The sequence below is a fragment of the Hyla sarda genome, unplaced genomic scaffold (genome assembly GCF_029499605.1).
Source record: "Hyla sarda isolate aHylSar1 unplaced genomic scaffold, aHylSar1.hap1 scaffold_115, whole genome shotgun sequence".
Taxonomy (NCBI): domain Eukaryota; kingdom Metazoa; phylum Chordata; class Amphibia; order Anura; family Hylidae; genus Hyla; species Hyla sarda.
The window spans coordinates 426,403-447,849 of record NW_026607771.1 but is presented as its reverse complement, the minus strand read 5'-3'; the positions used below and the strand labels follow the sequence as shown (position 1 = coordinate 447,849).

General features: G+C 47.3%; 1 protein-coding gene across 1 annotated transcript in view; it reads right to left on the bottom strand.

Annotated features, from left to right (window-relative positions):
- Positions 1-9,483: 9,483 nt before the first annotated feature.
- LOC130302063 (solute carrier family 22 member 7-like) overlaps positions 9,484-21,447 on the bottom strand; it is a 96,147-nt gene continuing 84,183 nt past the window's right edge. Inside the window, exons 3-9 of the mRNA XM_056551677.1 lie at positions 16,201-16,355; positions 15,538-15,706; positions 14,382-14,505; positions 11,477-11,589; positions 11,178-11,392; positions 10,048-10,156; positions 9,484-9,916 (exon numbers count right to left, since the gene is read on the bottom strand). Of these exons, the coding sequence (XP_056407652.1) occupies positions 9,688-9,916; positions 10,048-10,156; positions 11,178-11,392; positions 11,477-11,589; positions 14,382-14,505; positions 15,538-15,706; positions 16,201-16,355 (1,114 nt within the window). The 3' untranslated portion in view covers positions 9,484-9,687. The remainder of the gene's footprint in view (positions 9,917-10,047; positions 10,157-11,177; positions 11,393-11,476; positions 11,590-14,381; positions 14,506-15,537; positions 15,707-16,200; positions 16,356-21,447) is intronic.

Below are 21,447 nucleotides of genomic sequence, written 5' to 3'. Positions count from 1 at the left end.
AGACTTGCATTGAGGGGGCGGGACATGATGTAATGAGGGGCGGGGCTATGACGTCACCAGCTCCTTGCGCCGGCTCCAGCATTCGGAACAGTTTGTTCCAAACGCTGAGCAGTGGAGTACCCCTTTAAGAAGAGAGTTCTAATTCATATTGCATCTGGATGCTACCGGTCCGGACTGAACGACCGGATTGAGTTAAAGGGTTACTCTGCCCCTAGACATCTTATCTCCTATACTGGGAGCATTTTGTCCCCTATTGGGAGTGTTTTGTCCCCTATTGGGAGTGTTTTGTCCCCTATTGGGAGTGTATTGTCCCCTATTGGGAGTGTATTGTCCCCTATTGGGAGTGTTTTGTCCTCTATTGGGAGTGTTTTGTCTCCTATTGGGAGTGTTTTGTCCCCTATTGGGAGTGTTTTGTCCTCTATTGGGAGTGTTTTGTCCTCTATTGGGAGTGTATTGTCCCCTATTGGGAGTGTTTTGTCCCCTATTGGGAGTGTTTTGTCCCCTATTGGGAGTGTTTTGTCCCCTATTGGGAGTGTTTTGTCCTCTATTGGGAGTGTATTGTCCCCTATTGGGAGTGTTTTGTCCCCTATTGGGAGTGTTTTGTCCCCTATTGGGGGTGTTTTGTCTCCTATTGGGGGTGTTTTGTCCGGACTGAACGACCGGATTGAGTTAAAGGGTTACTCTGCCCCTAGACATCTTATCTCCTATACTGGGAGCATTTTGTCTCCTATTGGGAGTGTTTTGTCCCCTATTGGGAGTGTTTTGTCCCCTATTGGGAGTGTTTTGTCCCCTATTGGGAGTGTTTTGTCTCCTATTGGGAGTGTCTTGCCCCCCTATTGGGAGTGTATTGTCCTCTATTGGGAGTGTTTTTTTCCTCTATTGGGAGTGTTTTGTCCCCTATTGGGAGTGTTTTGTCCCCTCTATTGGGAGTGTTTTGTCCCCTATTGGGAGTGTTTTGTCCCCTATTGGGAGTGTTTTGTCATATATATATTATACAGGAGATGACATCACACACACATATATATATATATATTATACAGGAGATGACATCACACACATGAACAGAAGGCAGCACATCAAGGTACAGTAGTAGGTGCAGGTCTATGGGGTCCCGGTCACAGGGCCCAAAATCATATCCAGGAATGAAGTGACCGCAGCACGCGGAGATACCCAAGAAAAAGTGGTTTATTCCATGAACAGGAAGTGCAAGCGCGACGTTTCGGTTCTCTCACCATTCACCATTCAAGCAGCTTGAGAACACCGAAATGTCGCGCTTGCACTTCCTGTTCATGGAATAAACCACTTTTTCTTGGGTATCTCCGCGTGCTGCGTTCGCTTCATTCCTGTGTATATATATATATTACAGGAGACGACTTCATGATGATTCTATAAAATGAAGTATTTCTCACAGGAAAGGATTGCAGTAACACAGGTTTTGCTATACACATGTTTATTCCCTTTGTCTGTATTGGAACTAAACCAAAAAAGAAGGAAAAAAAGAAAATTGGACATAATGTCACCAAACTCCAAAAATGGGCTGGACAAAAATATTGGCCCCTCTTAAGGACACTGCAAAAAAAAAAAAAAAAAAAAGTAAAAAGATCATTTAACCCCTTCCCTAATAAGTTTGAACCCTTTTCCATAAAAAAAAAAAAAAACACTGTGTAAATAAACATATGTGGTATCTCCGCGTGGAGAAATGTCCGAATTGTAAAAATATATTAATTAAATTAAGCCGCACGGTCAATGGCGTATGCGCCAAAAAAAATTCCAAAGTCCAAAATAGCATCGTGGGCCATTCAACTGGCCCACGACGACCAATCCACTTTCCAGGGAACTGTTCATCTAGGAATGATCGGACCTGACACCCATAATGTGGTGGTCACCATCTTGCTGGAAAAACTCAGGGAACGTGCAACACTTCCTGTATGTGTGTAGGTTACAGTCGCTGATGTCACTTCCTGTATAATGTGTGTAGGTTACAGTCGGTGAGGTCACTTCCTGTATAACGTGTGTAGGTTACAGTCGGTGATGTCACTTCCTGTATAATGTGTGTCGGTTACAGTCAGTGATGTCACTTCCTGTATAATGTGTGTAGGTTACAGTCGGTGATGTCACTTCCTGTATAATGTGTGTAGGTTACAGTCGGTGAGGTCACTTCCTGTATAATGTGTGTAGGTTACAGTCGGTGATGTCACTTCCTGTATAATGTGTGTAGGTTACAGTCGGTAATGTCACTTCCTGTATAATGTGTGAAGGTTACAGTCGGTGAGGTCACTTCCTGGAATAATGTGTGTAGGTTACAGTCGGTGATGTCACTTCCTGTATAATGTGTGTAGGTTACAGTCGCTAATGTCACTTCCTGTATAATGTGTGTAGGTTACAGTCGCTGATGTCACTTCCTGTATAATGTGTGTAGGTTACAGTCGGTGAGGTCACTTCCTGTATAACGTGTGTAGGTTACAGTCGCTGATGTCACTTCCTGGTATAAAGTGTGTCGGTTACAGTCAGTGATGTCACTTCCTGTATAACGTGTGTAGGTTACAGTCGCCGATGTCACTTCCTGTATAATGTGTGTAGGTTACAGTCGGTGATGTCACTTCCTGTATGTGTGTAGGTTACAGTCGCTGATGTCACTTCCTGTATAATGTGTGTAGGTTACAGTCGGTGAGGTCACTTCCTGTATAACGTGTGTAGGTTACAGTCGGTGATGTCACTTCCTGTATAATGTGTGTCGGTTACAGTCAGTGATGTCACTTCCTGTATAATGTGTGTAGGTTACAGTCGGTGATGTCACTTCCTGTATAATGTGTGTAGGTTACAGTCGGTGAGGTCACTTCCTGTATAATGTGTGTAGGTTACAGTCGGTGATGTCACTTCCTGTATAATGTGTGTAGGTTACAGTCGGTAATGTCACTTCCTGTATAATGTGTGAAGGTTACAGTCGGTGAGGTCACTTCCTGGAATAATGTGTGTAGGTTACAGTCGGTGATGTCACTTCCTGTATAATGTGTGTAGGTTACAGTCGCTAATGTCACTTCCTGTATAATGTGTGTAGGTTACAGTCGCTGATGTCACTTCCTGTATAATGTGTGTAGGTTACAGTCGGTGAGGTCACTTCCTGTATAACGTGTGTAGGTTACAGTCGCTGATGTCACTTCCTGGTATAAAGTGTGTCGGTTACAGTCAGTGATGTCACTTCCTGTATAACGTGTGTAGGTTACAGTCGCCGATGTCACTTCCTGTATAATGTGTGTAGGTTACAGTCGGTGATGTCACTTCCTGTATGTGTGTAGGTTACAGTCGCTGATGTCACTTCCTGTATAATGTGTGTAGGTTACAGTCGGTGAGGTCACTTCCTGTATAACGTGTGTAGGTTACAGTCGGTGATGTCACTTCCTGTATAATGTGTGTCGGTTACAGTCAGTGATGTCACTTCCTGTATAATGTGTGTAGGTTACAGTCGGTGATGTCACTTCCTGTATAATGTGTGTAGGTTACAGTCGGTGAGGTCACTTCCTGTATAATGTGTGTAGGTTACAGTCGGTGATGTCACTTCCTGTATAATGTGTGTAGGTTACAGTCGGTAATGTCACTTCCTGTATAATGTGTGAAGGTTACAGTCGGTGAGGTCACTTCCTGGAATAATGTGTGTAGGTTACAGTCGGTGATGTCACTTCCTGTATAATGTGTGTAGGTTACAGTCGCTAATGTCACTTCCTGTATAATGTGTGTAGGTTACAGTCGCTGATGTCACTTCCTGTATAATGTGTGTAGGTTACAGTCGGTGAGGTCACTTCCTGTATAACGTGTGTAGGTTACAGTCGCTGATGTCACTTCCTGGTATAAAGTGTGTCGGTTACAGTCAGTGATGTCACTTCCTGTATAACGTGTGTAGGTTACAGTCGCCGATGTCACTTCCTGTATAATGTGTGTAGGTTACAGTCGGTGACGTCACTTCCTGTATGTGTGTAGGTTACAGTCGGTGATGTCACTTCCTGTATAATGTGTGTAGGTTACAGTCGGTGATGTCACTTCCTGTATAATGTGTGTCGGTTACAGTCGGTGATGTCACTTCCTGTATAATGTGTGTCGGTTACAGTCGGTGATGTCACTTCCTGTATAATGTGTGTAGGTTACAGTCGCTGAGGTCACTTTCTGTATAATGTGTGTAGGTTACAGTCGGTGAGGTCACTTCCTGGTATAATGTGTGTAGGTTACAGTCGGTGAGGTCACTTCCTGGTATAATGTGTGTAGGTTACAGTCGGTGATGTCACTTCCTGAGATAATGTGTGTAGGTTACAGTCGGTGATGTCACTTCCTGGTATAATGTGTGTAGGTTACAGTCGCTGATGTCACTTCCTGGTATAATGTGTGTAGGTTACAGTCGCTGATGTCACTTCCTGTTATAATGTGTGTAGGTTACAGTCGCTGATGTCACTTCCTGGTATAATGTGTGTCGGTTACAGTCGGTGATGTCACTTCCTGTATAATGTGTGTAGGTTACAGTCGGTGAGGTCACTTCCTGGTATAATGTGTGTAGGTTACAGTCGCTGATGTCACTTCCTGGTATAATGTGTGTAGGTTACAGTCGCTGATGACACTTCCTGTATAATGTGTCGGTTACAGTCGGTGATGACACTTCCTGTATAAGGTGTGTCATTTACAGTTGGTGATGTAACTTCCTGTATAATGTGTGTAGGTTACAGTCGGTGATGTCACTTCCTGTATAACGTGTGTAGGTTACAGTCGCCGATGTCACTTCCTGTATAATGTGTGTAGGTTACAGTCGGTGATGTCACTTCCTGTATAATGTGTGTAGGTTACAGTCGGTGAGGTCACTTCCTGTATAATGTGTGTAGGTTACAGTCGGTGAGGTCACTTCCTGTATAATGTGTGTAGGTTACAGTCGGTGATGTCACTTCCTGTATAATGTGTGTAGGTTACAGTCGGTGATGTCACTTCCTGTATAATGTGTGTAGGTTACAGTCGGTGAGGTCACTTCCTGTATAATGTGTGTAGGTTACAGTCGGTGAGGTCACTTCCTGTATAATGTGTGTAGGTTACAGTCGGTGATGTCACTTCCTGTATAATGTGTGTAGGTTACAGTCGGTGATGTCACTTCCTGTATAATGTGTGTAGGTTACAGTCGGTGAGGTCACTTCCTGTATAATGTGTGTAGGTTACAGTTTGTGAGGTCACTTCCTGGTATAATGTGTGTAGGTTACAGTCGCTGATGTCACTTCCTGGTATAATGTGTGTAGGTTACAGTCGGTGACGTCACTTCCTGTATGTGTGTAGGTTACAGTCAGTGATGTCACTTCCTGTATAATGTGTGTCTGTTACAGTCGGTGATGTCACTTTCTGTATAATGTGTGTAGGTTACAGTCGGTGATGTCACTTCCTGTATAATGTGTGTCGGTTACAGTCGGTGATGTCACTTCCTGTATAATGTGTGTAGGTTACAGTCGGTGATGTCACTTCCTGTATAATGTGTGTAGGTTACAATCGCTGAGGTCACTTTCTGTATAATGTGTGTAGGTTACAGTCGGTGAGGTCACTTCCTGGTATAATGTGTGTAGGTTACAGTCGCTAATGTCACTTCCTGTATAATGTGTGTAGGTTACAGTCGCTGATGTCACTTCCTGTATAATGTGTGTAGGTTACAGTCGGTGAGGTCACTTCCTGTATAACGTGTGTAGGTTACAGTCGCTGATGTCACTTCCTGGTATAAAGTGTGTCGGTTACAGTCAGTGATGTCACTTCCTGTATAACGTGTGTAGGTTACAGTCGCCGATGTCACTTCCTGTATAATGTGTGTAGGTTACAGTCGGTGACGTCACTTCCTGTATGTGTGTAGGTTACAGTCGGTGATGTCACTTCCTGTATAATGTGTGTAGGTTACAGTCGGTGATGTCACTTCCTGTATAATGTGTGTCGGTTACAGTCGGTGATGTCACTTCCTGTATAATGTGTGTCGGTTACAGTCGGTGATGTCACTTCCTGTATAATGTGTGTAGGTTACAGTCGCTGAGGTCACTTTCTGTATAATGTGTGTAGGTTACAGTCGGTGAGGTCACTTCCTGGTATAATGTGTGTAGGTTACAGTCGGTGAGGTCACTTCCTGGTATAATGTGTGTAGGTTACAGTCGGTGATGTCACTTCCTGAGATAATGTGTGTAGGTTACAGTCGGTGATGTCACTTCCTGGTATAATGTGTGTAGGTTACAGTCGCTGATGTCACTTCCTGGTATAATGTGTGTAGGTTACAGTCGCTGATGTCACTTCCTGTTATAATGTGTGTAGGTTACAGTCGCTGATGTCACTTCCTGGTATAATGTGTGTCGGTTACAGTCGGTGATGTCACTTCCTGTATAATGTGTGTAGGTTACAGTCGGTGAGGTCACTTCCTGGTATAATGTGTGTAGGTTACAGTCGCTGATGTCACTTCCTGGTATAATGTGTGTAGGTTACAGTCGCTGATGACACTTCCTGTATAATGTGTCGGTTACAGTCGGTGATGACACTTCCTGTATAAGGTGTGTCATTTACAGTCGGTGATGTAACTTCCTGTATAATGTGTGTAGGTTACAGTCGGTGATGTCACTTCCTGTATAACGTGTGTAGGTTACAGTCGCCGATGTCACTTCCTGTATAATGTGTGTAGGTTACAGTCGGTGATGTCACTTCCTGTATAATGTGTGTAGGTTACAGTCGGTGAGGTCACTTCCTGTATAATGTGTGTAGGTTACAGTCGGTGAGGTCACTTCCTGTATAATGTGTGTAGGTTACAGTCGGTGATGTCACTTCCTGTATAATGTGTGTAGGTTACAGTCGGTGATGTCACTTCCTGTATAATGTGTGTAGGTTACAGTCGGTGAGGTCACTTCCTGTATAATGTGTGTAGGTTACAGTCGGTGAGGTCACTTCCTGTATAATGTGTGTAGGTTACAGTCGGTGATGTCACTTCCTGTATAATGTGTGTAGGTTACAGTCGGTGATGTCACTTCCTGTATAATGTGTGTAGGTTACAGTCGGTGAGGTCACTTCCTGTATAATGTGTGTAGGTTACAGTTTGTGAGGTCACTTCCTGGTATAATGTGTGTAGGTTACAGTCGCTGATGTCACTTCCTGGTATAATGTGTGTAGGTTACAGTCGGTGACGTCACTTCCTGTATGTGTGTAGGTTACAGTCAGTGATGTCACTTCCTGTATAATGTGTGTCTGTTACAGTCGGTGATGTCACTTTCTGTATAATGTGTGTAGGTTACAGTCGGTGATGTCACTTCCTGTATAATGTGTGTCGGTTACAGTCGGTGATGTCACTTCCTGTATAATGTGTGTAGGTTACAGTCGGTGATGTCACTTCCTGTATAATGTGTGTAGGTTACAATCGCTGAGGTCACTTTCTGTATAATGTGTGTAGGTTACAGTCGGTGAGGTCACTTCCTGGTATAATGTGTGTAGGTTACAGTCAGTGATGTCACTTCCTGGTATAATGTGTGTCGGTTCCAGTCGGTGACATCACTTACTGTATAATGTGTGTAGGTTACAGTCGGTGATGTCACTTCCTGTATAATGTGTGTCGGTTACAGTCGGTGACGTCACTTCCTGTATAATGTGTGTCGAATACAGTCGGTGATGTCACTTCCTGTATAATTTGTGTAGGTTACAGTCGCTGATGTCACTTCCTGGTATAATGTGTGTAGGTTACAGTCGCTGATGTCACTTCCTGGTATAATGTGTGTAGGTTACAGTCGGTGATATCACTTCCTGTATAATGTTTGTTGGTTACAGTCGGTGATGTCACTTCCTGTATAATGTGTGTAGGTTACAGTCGGTAATGTCACTTCCTGTATAATATGTGTAGGTTACAGTCGTTGATGTCACTTCCTGTATAATGTGTGTCGGTTACATTCGGTGATGTCACTTCCTATATAATGTGTGTCGGTTACAGTCGGTGATGTCACTTCCTGTATAATGTGTGTAATTTACAGTCGGTGATGTCACTTCCTGTATAATGTGTGTCGGTTACAGTCGGTGATGTCACTTCTCTGAATCTTTTGCAGATATTCTTTGCTATCGCCCCCTAGATGTTCTGTCGGTCACTTTTTACTCTGTCCTGGATCTTCCTGGATTTTTGGGGGTCCTCTCACTCTTCACTCAGCTCCTGACTTTATCTTCCCTTATTATAGCAGTCCCAGGAGAGGAATGGGTTAACCTGTGTGTGGGGAGGAGTAGACCCGCCTCAGTTGTAGCTCATAGATGTATAGTCCTAGGGGATGTTTATTACACATACACACCTGTCACATGACACACCCACCATACACGGGGATCACGTGACACCCACTCCATTCGCGTCTGTCACGAGACGCACACCATACACACAGGGGAGGGGTCACGAGACGCACACCATACATGGGGGGGGGATTGCGAGATGCACATCATACATGTCTGTCACGACACACCATACATGGGGGTCACATGACGCACACCATACATGGGAATTACATGACGCACACCATTACATGGGGGGTCACATGACGCACACCATACATGGGAGTCACATGACACACACCATTACATGGCGGTCACATGACGCACACCATACACGTCTATCACACGACAACTGCTGATTGGATGATGTGATTTTTGGGTCCTCAGTAAAGCCTTCTGTCGTCCCCGCTGGCTCTTGTGTAATTATTTGCCCCCTCAGGTCGGTTCTTATATTGGTCATATTATGATGTGGACTCCGGTGTTTATAACGGCAGGAATCTTTTTTATTATTCAGATACATAATGAATGGCGTCACTGCTCCAGGGGGGGCGGTCCTCTCTGCATCCAGTCCTTGGGGGGGGGGCGGCCTCTCTGCATCCAGTCCTTGGGGGGGGCGGCCTCTCTGCATCCAGTCCTTGGGGGGGGCGGCCTCTCTGCGGTCGAGGTTGAGCGGATGTTTTCTTTGCAGTCAGTCCGGGGGGGGGGGGGGGGGTCTCGCTAGAGTCAGTCCTCGGGGGACAGTAATTCACTTACTTAGAGGTTAATATGGAAACAGCTGGGTATAATTAGGTTATAACAATACAGTAGGGGGGGGGGGTCTTTAGTGGCTGATCCCACAGTTTTCCGTGGACAGGACACAAGATTAGGCTGGTTCACATTACGATTTCCCCCATACGGGAGCGCATACGGCAGGGGAGAGCTAAAACCTTGCGCTCCCGTATGCCTTTCTACGCGCTCCCTTATGTAATTCATTCCAATGAGCCGATCGCAGTGGAACGTTCGGTTGGCTAATTTTTGCCCCGTATGCGCTTTTTCCCCGCACCTAAAATCGTGGTCGACCATGGTTTTAGGTGCTGGGAAAAATCGCATACGGGGCAAAAATGAGCCGACCGGGAGCGAACGTTTCCCTGTAGTCGGCTCATTGAAATGAATTACATACGGGAGCGCATAGAAAGGCATACGGGAGCGTGAGGTTTTAGCTCCCCCCTGCCGTATGCGCTCCCGTATGGGGGAAAACGTATTGGGAACCCAGCCTCAGATGGTTGAAGTCCTTGTTGGCTGATCCCTCTAGTTCCTGCACAGGGGCTTTATGGGAAGGATCTACGGTCTGTGAAGATCTATTATTTCCGTGGATTGTTTCCCCCCCCCCCCCCTGGTTACTGACCCATGGCCTCTCTCTGTGAGGATCTATTATTTCCGTGGATTGTCTGACCCGCTGCGCTCTACATCTCCAATGATCTCAGGTAGGGGGACGTTGAGGGTCTCGGGGAGGAGCGTGGCCGTCAGTCCACAGATCACCGCCATACTGCAGAAGATCACCTTGGACAGTGATGGCCAGAAGTCATCCAGAAGTTTCATCAGAGGAGCAATGGACACCCCAAGTCTCCCCAAAAATGATGTGTAACCGATGCCGTTCTGTCTGAGGGGACAAAGAACATAAACAGCTGAGGACTCTCTCTCTCTCTCATCTCTTTCTCCTCCTCCCCTCAGGTTCTTCTGTCTGACTAACACCCCCACCCCTCCACATCCCCTCAGCCTCTCCTGTGGTACCTGATCACTGTAGGGTACAGCTCGGCTGTGTACTGGATGACCACAGTGAATGCCGCCTCTGAGAAGCCTTTCCCAATGATGGCGATAGTGGTGCGGAGAGGCCACAGCGCTGAGAAGAGAGGAAAGTGTTAATATAGGGGGCAGACAAACATTCTAAAGACCATCCAGGGCCCCATGGATAAAGCTCATACATCCCTCTGCACCTCCCCGGTCCGTCATATGTCCCTCTGTGCCTCCCCGGTCCGTCATACGTCCCTCTGCGCCTCCCCGGTCCGTCATACGTCCCTCTGTGCCTCCCCGGTCCGTCATACGTCCCTCTGCGCCTCCCCGGTCCGTCATACGTCCCTCTGCGCCTCTCCGGTCTGTCATACATCCTTCTTCGCCTCCCCGGTCCGTCATATATCCCTACATACCTGCCCAGTCATTCTCAATCTCGCATAACTCTCCACTCCCTCATACGATCTCACATACCTCCCCGCTCTCTTATACGAGCTCACATACCTCCCTACACTCTTATAGGACCCCGCATACCTCCCCGCTCCCTCATACGATCTCACATACCTTCCCACTCTCTTATACGATCTCACATACCTGACCGCTCCCTCATACGATCTTGCATACCTCCCCGTTCCCTCATACGATCTTGCATACCTCCCCGCTCCCTCATACGATCTGACATACCTGACCGCTCCGCTCCCTCATACGATCTCGCATACCTCCCCGCTCCCTCATACGATCTTGCATACCTGACCGCTCCCTCATAAGATCTCGCATACCTGACCGCTCCCTCATACGATCTCACATACCTCCCTGCTCCCTCATACGATCTTGCATACCTCCCTGCTCCCTCCTAATATCTCGCATACCTCCCTGCTCCCTCCTACGATCTCGCATACCTCCCCGCTCCCTCATACGATCTCGCATACCTCCCCGCTCCCTCATACGATCTTGCATACCTCCCTGCTCCCTACTACGATCTCGCATACCTCCCCGCTCCCTCCTACAATCTTGCATACCTCCCCGATCCCTCATACCTCCAATGAACATCTTCGTTCTATACATTGCTTTGTTCTTAACTGTTTTCTGGGGTACTAATACTTTTACGTATACCTCTGTATAATGGTTCTCACCGCGGGGAATGACCACGTTGGCTCCTATACATGCCCCCGTCATGATTAGGGTCAGGACTTGTGTCTTGCGACGCCCCAGATAGTCCAGCAGGAAGTAGATGCTCAGCTTGGCGGGTACCTCCACCAGAGCGTACAGGAAGTGGGTGAGGAAGAGGCTGAGGCCGAAGCCGGAGATGTCCAGGCTGATCCCGTAATAGGAGAAGGCGACACCGAACCTGTGGATGATGGAGATGTTACCACCCGGGATATGGTCACTGCCCAGAGATGGAGACCCCCCAGATCAGGAGATCGGTCCTCACCACACCAGCCCAGAACACAGCGAGATCTTGCGCATTTGTCGAGTCCGGAAAAGGTCGATGTAGGAAAAGTTGGTGGAGGAAGATCCCAAGGACTGCGCCAGTTTCTGAATGTTCTGTCAGAAAACAATACATGAGACAGCGCCCCCACAGGCCATACTGCACTACTGCACTCATATTGTCCACATCCGGCACAGAGAGCCGCTGCCAGTCACATAGTAATGATGGTAGGAGTGCCTGCAGTGACTATGCCATTCAGTGTGCCAGTGCCCGTACAGTAACGTAGGTCAGGTCAATTCCTAGTGCCAGTACAGTGGTCCCTCAACATACGATGGTAATCAGTTCCAAATGGACCATCGTTTGTTGAAACCATCGCATGTTGAGGGATCCGTGCAATGTAAAGTATAGGACAGTGCTCTACAACCTGTGGACCTCCAGATGTTGCAAAACTACAACTCCCAGCATGCCCGGACAGCCAACGCTCCAGCAATGCCTCCCCAGCATCCGCGCGCTCCATCGCCGCCATCACGTCGTTACGCACGCCGCTCCTATATGATGACGGGACGGCGTTCACAGCGACGTGATGACAACGATGGAGAGCGCCGACGATGCAGGGGATCCCGAAGAGGACGCGCCGGAGCCCCGAGGACAGGTAAGTGATCGTCAGCACGGGGCACCGGAAACGGCTATCCGGTGGCAGCTGAAGCAGTCTGCGCTGAGGGATAGCCGTTTATGCGATGGCCCCAACATACAAAAGCATCGTATGTTGATACTGCCTTCAACATGTGATGGCCTCTGAGAGTAATTGTATGCTGAAATTATCATATGTCAGGGCCATCGTAGGTCCGGGGGGGCATTGTATATACACCATGTTCCAAATTATTATGCAAATGATATTTTTCTCATTTCCCTAAATAATTGATGTAAATAACAGTCGGTATAATTCTCACACGTCTTCCATCCATTGACCTTGTGAGTTTTTGGACAGTTTCTGCTTGAATTTGTTTGTAAGATGTCAGAATAGCCTCTAAGAGCTGCTGTTTGGATGTAAACTCCCTCCCACCCTCATAGATCTTTTGGATGCTCCAAAGGTTCTCAATAGGATTGAGGTCAGGGGAGGCTGGAGGCCACACCATGACTTTCTCTCCTTTTAACCCCATAGCAGCCATTGATGCAGAGGTATTCTTTGCAGCATGAGATGGTGCAATGTCCTGCATGAAAATGATTTTATTACGGAAAGCTTAGTTCATAGTACCAGGGAAGAAAGTGGTCAGTCAGAAACTCCACATACTTTACAGAGGTCATCTTTACACCTCCGGGGACCCTAAAGGGGCCGACCAGCTCTCTTCTCATGATTCCGATCCAAAACATGACTCCACCACCGCCTTGCTGGCAGTCCACCAATTATCCACTACTCCATCCATCTGGACCATCCAGGGTTGCACGGCACTCATCAGTGAACAGGACTGTTTGAAAATGAGTCTTCATGTATATTTCTGCCCAATGTAGCCGTTTCTACTTGTGAGCATTGGTTAGTGGTGGCCGAAGGGTTTATGCACAAGACTCTGGAGGACTCTACACCTTGATGTCCGTGGGACTCCAGAGGCACCAGCAGCTTCATATATCTGTTTGCTGCTATGTAATGGTATTTTAGCAGCTGCTCTCTTGATCCAATACATGGATCTGGCAGAAATCTTCCTTAATGTCCCTTTATCTGCACCAACCCGTCTGTGCTCTGAATCAGCCTCAAATCTCTTAATAGTGCGATGATCACGCTTACGTTTTGGTGAAATATCTGTTTTCATACCTCATCCATGGCATTGGACTATTTCACTCTTTTCGGTGGCAGAGAATCCTTTTTCTTCCCATTATTGCGGATAATGGTGTCTACTTAATAATGTGACCCCTCCTTTAGTAGTCATTTATTATATTGGGCTCAGCTGGTATCTAATTATCACAGGGGTCCGGGATTGTTTTCAGTCATCAAAAGAGCCTGAGACACAATGGTCCAGATTTACTAAGAGTGTTGTGTAGGTTTCTTTGTGGGTTTTAATTCTCTACAATTTATTTTCCAAGATATTTACTAAGGTTTCCCTACAGTTTGCTTTTTTCTTTCTTTTTTTTTTTTTACACCTGTTCTGATCTGTCGGGGTTTCTTCAGCTCAAATCCACCACATTTTCTGTGGAAATCTTAGTAAATATGTTGTGGTTTTGTGAAAATGTCGGGAACACGCCCCTTTTCCCAGCGTCCATGCCCCTTTTTCGGGTTTTCTTAGCAAAATGGAGAGTTAATCTGGGTTTTTTTCAATTCTGGCGTAAAATCTGGTGCTGACAATTCCTGGTACAATGGGACAGAATCTGACGCATAACCCGACAAAACATGTCGGGTTTGCAATAGTAAATGAGGGCCCACGTATCCATGAGTTGAAACACTGAAAAACTAAATATTTAATCTTTGTGACACTCAAATATAATTTGCATAATAATTTGGAACAGGGTGTAATGCCAACCAATATCTATAGTACTGATCCCAGATAACCTGACTGCCATGGAGACGCACAGGAGAGAGCAGGAAGTCTCACAGGAATCACCCTGACGCACAGAAGAGAGCAGGAAGTCTCACAGGAATCACCCTGACACACAGAAGAGAGCAGGAAGTTTCACAGGAATCACCCTGATGCACAGAAGAGAGCAGGAAGTCTCACAGGAATCACCCTGACGCACAGGAGAGAGCAGGAAGTCTCACAGGAATCACCCTGACGCACAGGAGAGAGCAGGAAGTCTCACATGAATCACCCTGACGCACAGGAGAGAGCAGGAAGTCTCACAGGAATCACCCTGACGCACAGGAGAGAGCAGGAAGTCTCACAGGAATCACCCTGAGCCCCAGGTTTGCAGAAGTTCTCACCTCTTTATTCTTACTGAAAGATTCCAGATCTTGTCCGTTCATGGCAGCACATCGCACCAACTCCTTCTCCCCTCGCTCAGCAAAACCCTTGGTCAGCAACCAGCGGGGGGACTCAGAAAGCCACCTGAGAAGAAGGGAGGAGGGAAAAACGGAGGAGAGGAGGGACGAAGGGGAGGAGATGAGGGAAGAAGGGGAGGAGATGAGGGAAGAAGGGGAGGGAAGGGGGAGAGGACAGAGGAGAGAGGGAGAATGTGATTAGAGGAGGATGTGATTGGAGGAGAGGAGCAGGATGTGATTGGAGGGGGAAGCAGGATGTGATTGGAGGGGGGAGCAGGATGTGATTGGAGGGGGGGAGCAGGATGTGATTGGAGGGGGATGTGATTGGAGGAGAGGATGTGATTGGAGGAGAGGATGAGGATGTGATTGGAGGGGGGGGAGCAGGATGTGATTGGAGGAGAGGATGTGATTGGAGGAGAGGATGAGGATGTGATTGGAGGGGGATGTGATTGGAGGAGAGGATGAGGATGTGATTGGAGGAGAGGATGAGGATGTGATTGGAGGAGAGGATGAGGATGTGATTGGAGGGGGATGTGATTGGAGGAGAGGAGGAGGATGTGATTGGAGGAGAGGAGGAGGATGATGTGATGGGAGGAGAGGAGGAGGAGGATGTGATGGGAGGAGAGGAGGAGGAGGATGTGATTGGAGGAGAGGAGGAGGATGTGATTGGAGGAGAGGAGGAGGATGTGATTGGAGGGTGATGTGATTGGAAGAGAGGATGAGGATGTGATTGGAGGGTGATGTGATTGGAAGAGAGGATGAGTATGTGATTGGAGGGGGGAAGCAGGATGTGATTGGAGAGGGATGTGATGGGAGGAGAGGAGGAGGATGTGATTGGAGGGGGATGTGATTGGTGGAGAGGAGCAGGATGTGATTGGAGGGGGATGTGATTGGTGGAGTGGAGCAGGATGTGATTGAAGGGGGATGTGATTGGAGGAGAGGAGCAGAATGTGATTGAAGAAGGATGTGATTGATTGGAGGGGAGGAGGATGATGTGATTGATTGGAGGAGAGGAGGAGGATGTGATTGATTGGAGGAGAGGGGCAGGATGTGATTGGAGGAGAATATGATTGGAGGAGGATTATGGTTGGGCTCTCACCACATGCTGACGATGCCCAGGATACAGGGGGCAGTGATGGTCACCACCAGCCAGCGCCAGTCTCTGACTAGATACGCGGTCAATGCCAGCAGCGCGCTCCCCAGGCTCCAGCAGATGCTGGTGATGACTCCGGCCACAGTGCGCTGCTCCATGTTCACCCACTCCAGACCTGAGGAGAGAAGAGACATGTGACCCAACTCCTTCTGCAGATCTGAGGTCCCCGCCATGCGCCCCTTATACTTTCCTACACCCCCAGGCTCCTTCTTTTACTATATGACACCAAAGATGCCTCCATCTACTGCCTGTGTACCCCCATCTACTGCCTGTGTACCCCCATCTACTATCCCGTGTACCTCATCTACCCCATGTACCCCATCTACTACCCCGTGTACTCCCCGTATACCCCCTTACCCCCAGTGCTGGTTTAAGCTGAGTGCCCCCCAGTGTTGGTGTAAGCTGAGTGCCCCCTTACCCCCTCCCCCCCAGTGCTGGTGTAAGCTGAGTGCCCCCTTAACCCCCCCCCCCCAGTGCTGGTCTAAGCTGAGTGCCCCCTTACCTCCCCCCCCAGTGCTGGTCTAAACTGAGCGCCCCCTTACCTCCTTACCTTCCCCCCCAGTGCTGGTCTAAGCTGAGTGCCCCCTGATAAGGTTAAGAAAACATTACACAGAGCCACAACGGTGATGGTCATTCCGGAGAGAAAAAATCCAGTTAGCGCCAGGCTGACAGCAAACATGAGGTAGGATACGGACCCCGCGGAGATCCCCCCGAACACCAGGGACAGGACCATAGAAAGGAGCAGCATCGTCCTGCGGCCAAACCTGAAGCACAGAAGAAGAGGAGATGTCACGGCCATCATGGCCTCATTGTCAGGGCAGGGCCCTAATATATCCCCTGGATGGGGTGGTCTGCCATAACCTTATCGGGTTCCTTAACCAAGAGGCCAAGTACCAGGGGTGTTACTAGTAATCCCATATCTACCCCAGATCACTAGGGGTCTTAATAGTAATCCCATATCTACCCCAGATCACTAGGGGTCTTACTAGTAATCCCATATCTACCCCAGATCACTAGGGGTCTTAATAGTAATCCCATATCTACCCCAGATCACTAGGGGTCTTACTAGTAATCCCATATCTACCCCAGATCATCAGGGGTCTTACTAGTAATCCCATATCTACCCCAGATCACTAGGGGTCTTACTAGTAATCCCATATCTACCCCAGATCATCAGGGGTCTTACTAGTAACCCCTTATCTACCCCAGATCACTAGGGGTCTTACTAGTAACCCCTTATCTACCCCAGATTATCAGGGGTCTTATAGTAATCCCTTATCTACCCCAGATCACTAGGGGTCTTACTAGTAATCCCATATCTACCCCAGATCACTAGGGGTCTTACTAGTAATCCCATATCTACCCCAAATCACTAGGGGTCTTACTAGTAACCCCTTATCTACCCCAGATCATCAGGGGTCTTATAGTAATCCCTTATCTACCCCAGATCACTAGGGGTCTTACTAGTAATCCCATATCTACCTCAGATCACTAAGGGTCTTACTAGTAACCCCTTATCTACCTCAGATCATCAGGGGTCTTATAGTAATCCCTTATCTACCCCAGATCACTAGGGGTCTTACTAGTAACCCCTTATTTACCCCAGATCACTAGGGGTCTTATTAGTAATCCCTTATTTACCCCAGATCATCAGGGGTCTTACTAATAATCCCTTCACTACCCCAGATCACTACCCCTATCTACTACAGGCCACCAGAGGCCTTATTAGTAACCCTTTATGTACCCCAGGCCACCAGGGATCCTACTAGTATCCCCTTATCTACCCCAGATTAGTGATGTCACGAACATAAAATTTTCGGTTTGCGAACGCGAACTTCCGCAAAAGTTCGCGAACCAGGCGAACTGCCATTGACTTCAATGGGCAGGTGAATTTTAAAACCCACAGGGACTCTTTCTGGCCAAAATAGTGATTTAAAAGTTGTTTCAAGGGGACTAATACCTGGACTGTGGTGTGCCGGAGGCGGATCCAGGGCAAAACTCCCATGGAAAATTACATAGTAGATGCAGAGTCTGGTTTTAATCCATAAAGGGCATAAATCACCTATTATTCCTAAATGGTTTGGAATAATGTGCTTTAGCCCCCTTTAGGCAGCACATAGAGCCTCCCTTTAGACAGAACATAGATTCCCCCATATTAGGCAGCACATATTTAGAGCCCCCCTTTAGACAGAACATAGATTCCCCCATATTAGGCAGCACATATTTAGAGCCCCCCTTTAGACAGAACATAGATTCCCCCATATTAGGCAGCACATATTTAGAGCCCCCCTTTAGACAGAACATAGATTCCCCCATATTAGGCAGCACATATTTAGAGCTCCCCTTTAGGCAGCACATAGTGGGATTTGAACCCAAGGCCCCAGCGCTGCAAGGCAGCAGTGCTAACCTCTGAGCCCCCATGCTGCCCTTACCCTACATCTAATATCTACGATTGCTAAAATGGACAGAGATGTCAGCAGAGAGTACCAGAGAAATTAGGCATGTGCACATTGATGAAAAATGTGGTATTGTTGCAGCCGCTTCTGTAGCAGCGGCCAGAAAAATTAGGCATGTTCACATGGATGATAAAAATTTGGTATTGTCGTTGCTGTAGCAGCGGTCAGAAAAATTTCTGTTTGTTTCCCAGGCAGAAAGTGCCCTAAAACATTGCGGCTTGAACCCTAGTTGGTGGCGGATAAGACACAAGTCATCCGGCATTCAGAGGTAAAATACAGCAGCGTGTGGAGCATTTTTAGGCCAAGGCAGCTCATCTGATCAGGCCTTGTTCAGTCACATGTATCGCCCAGTGTCAGTCCCTTCGGGATCCATCCCTCATTCATCTTAAGAAAGGTGAGGTAATCCAGACTTTTTTGACCAAGGCGACTCCTCTTCTCAGTGACAATACCTCCTGCTGCACTGAAGGTCCTTTCTGACAGGACACTTAAAGCGGGACAGGCCAGAAGTTCGAGCGCAAATTGGGATAGCTCAGGCCACAGGTCAAGCGGGCACCTCCAGTAGTCAAGGGGTTCATCGCTCCTCAGAATGTCGATATCTGCGGTTAAGGCCAGGTAGTCTGCTACCTGTCGGTCAAGTCGTTCTCTGAGGGTGGACCCCGAAGGGCTGTGGCGATGCGTAGGACTTAAAAAGCTCTGCATGTCCTATATCAACAGCATGTCTGTACAGCATCCTGTGCTTGCCGACGTGTTCGTGGGAGGAGGAGGAGGATTACTTTCACCTCTTCCCCTGTTAGATCCCTGTTGTGCTGTGACATGACCCGTATACGCTGTGTACAGAATACTTCTTCATTTATTTTGGACCTGCTGAATCCTTTCCACCTTGCTGTAATGCGGTAACATGTCAGGCACTTTATGTTTATACCGGGGGTCTAGTAGCGTGGACACCCAGTACAGGTCGTTCTCCTTCATCCTTTTTATACGAGGGTCCCTCAACAGGCACGACAGCATGAACGACCCCATTTGCACAAGGATGGATGCCGAGCTACTCATGTCCCGTTCCTTGTCCTCAGTGATGTCAGGGAAGGTATAATCTTCTGCCCCGCAGCCACGTACAACACCACGGTAATGGAATTGGGTAGAGGAGACAACATGGAGTCTCTATTACATTTCATATTCTCGGTCTAAGTGACTGCATTCTACCTTTCTTGTTTTTTTCTACATAACTAACTTCTGAACTTTTGAACTAAGAGACGATGGGCATCTTATCTTCAAGAATGCAGACTCTTATCTTTTTTCTATCCCAGATGCGTCCTTGAAACAATGGTTCATTATATTTGAGCTTAAGCAATGTATATTTTGTATCTAACTTTCTTCTGTGAAAGATTGATGGTTTTCCTGTGTTTGTACAATGTAGAGTTTATGAATGTATGAGCCAAGAGAGGATGGTATGGGATTTTATGAGGGTATTGCCGAACTGATCTGTGAAAGCGCCTAACGGGGTCACAGATTATGCTTAAATCCCATATTATCACATAAACCATTATCTGGCTGCTAGCATGAGCCTGGAATACATCATAAGTCCAGGACAGGATTCGTGTGATAAGCCCATGTAGTCTGGGGGGAATAAGGTGTGGTAAAAACACATCTAGACGGACACTGACCCTATAAGAGTGATGTGGATGACAGTTATTGCTATTCAGACGGATCCCTCCAAGGAACAGCCCAGGATAAAGGCAACGCACAAGACTTCAAAGGTAAAAATGATTTATTTACCCGGCATGCAACGCATTTCGCTGGATGACCAGCTTCATCAGGCAGCCCTGATGAAGCTGGTCATCCAGCGAAACGCGTTGCATGCCGGGTACATAAACCATTTTTACCTTGAAGTCTTGTGCGCCGCTTTTATCCTGGGCTGTTCCTTGGAGGGATCCGTCTGAGTGCTTCACCTGTGTTGCCAGGAGTGGCTGCCGATCTTCGCCCGTTGAGGGTTTTCCACGCTTTCACCATAGTTGTACTTGGTTACAGTACAACTATACTCGGTGAGCATTTTTGCTTTTTTCCATCTCCTCTTTATAATACGGTATCACACTAGGAGCGCTCTCCTTGTCTATATTTTAACATATTAGTCGCCTAAGAGGACGGCAATGAGGAAATAGACACCTTACGAGGGATTCCCCAATAAGCTACTTAGGACCGGACGGCTAAGGATGGGTCAGCTAATGTCCAAAAAGAAGGCAGACGGAGAGCCCCAGATACACGCTCTTAAAACAATCCTTGAAGAATTACACGGCAAGGATGCAGTAGTCCAGCTAGGGAGAATACTGCAGGAATTCCATGTTCCAAAAAATGACCAATTGAATCCAGAGTTTTGGGAAAATATTGCAGTAAGAAAGAGTGAAAGATCACAATTGGGATTATCAAGTCAAATATCTGATCAGCACCTCCACACAATGTGTTGATGAAGGCTGGACATATGACGATAAGAAGAAAGGGTGGAAAATAGAGCCCAGTAAATCCCGGGGAAAAACAGGCGCCCCACCTCCACCCTAAGTTACACCAGCTAATAATCCCTCTCCCCAACAGGAGTTAAAACCCCCTGTTGAGAAAATGTACCCCAACCTCTCTACATTACGTGGGTCAGAAGTATGTAACGCCCCTTATTCAGGATGGCATTGTAAATGTGGGTATCCTAACCCAGGGAAAACCTCAGAATGCTACCACTGTGGGGGACCTCGGAGTATCACAATGATTACTCCACAGACTGCCCTCCTGTCACAACCTGGTCCCTATGATCCTCAGCATTCCTGGGTCTGCACAAATTGCAGCCAGCAAAATCCAGGGTGGAAAGACACATGCTCGGCATGTGGGGCCCCCCCGGCAAGGACAGGTTGTCAACCTAGCCCCTGTACACCTACGGAGGGAGGAGGTTAGAGAGATGATAGGAGACAACCAGTATCAGACAGGACCTTTAAATAGGCACCTGTATAAACCATGGAGCCCTGCGGAACGTATGGCTCTTGTGCAAAATGCCACTGACCCATTTACTAAGCCTTTGGGTTTTTGTAGGCACCTGACTCAGGTCATGGAATCTCATAATGCCACATGGCAGGATGGGGAAGACCTTTGCAGGTTAACCCCTTAAGGACTCAGGGTTTTTTCTGTTTTCGCACTTTTGTTTTTTCCTCATTACCTTTTAAAAATCATAACCCTTTCAATTTTCCACCCAAAAATCCATATTATGGCTTATTTTTTGCGTCACCAATTCTTCTTTGCAGAGACATCAGTCATTTTACCCAAAAATGCACGGCGAAACGGAAAAAAAATCATTGTGCGACAAAATCGAAAAAAAAACGCCATTTTGTAACTTTTGGGGGCTTCCGTTTCTACGCAGTGCATATTT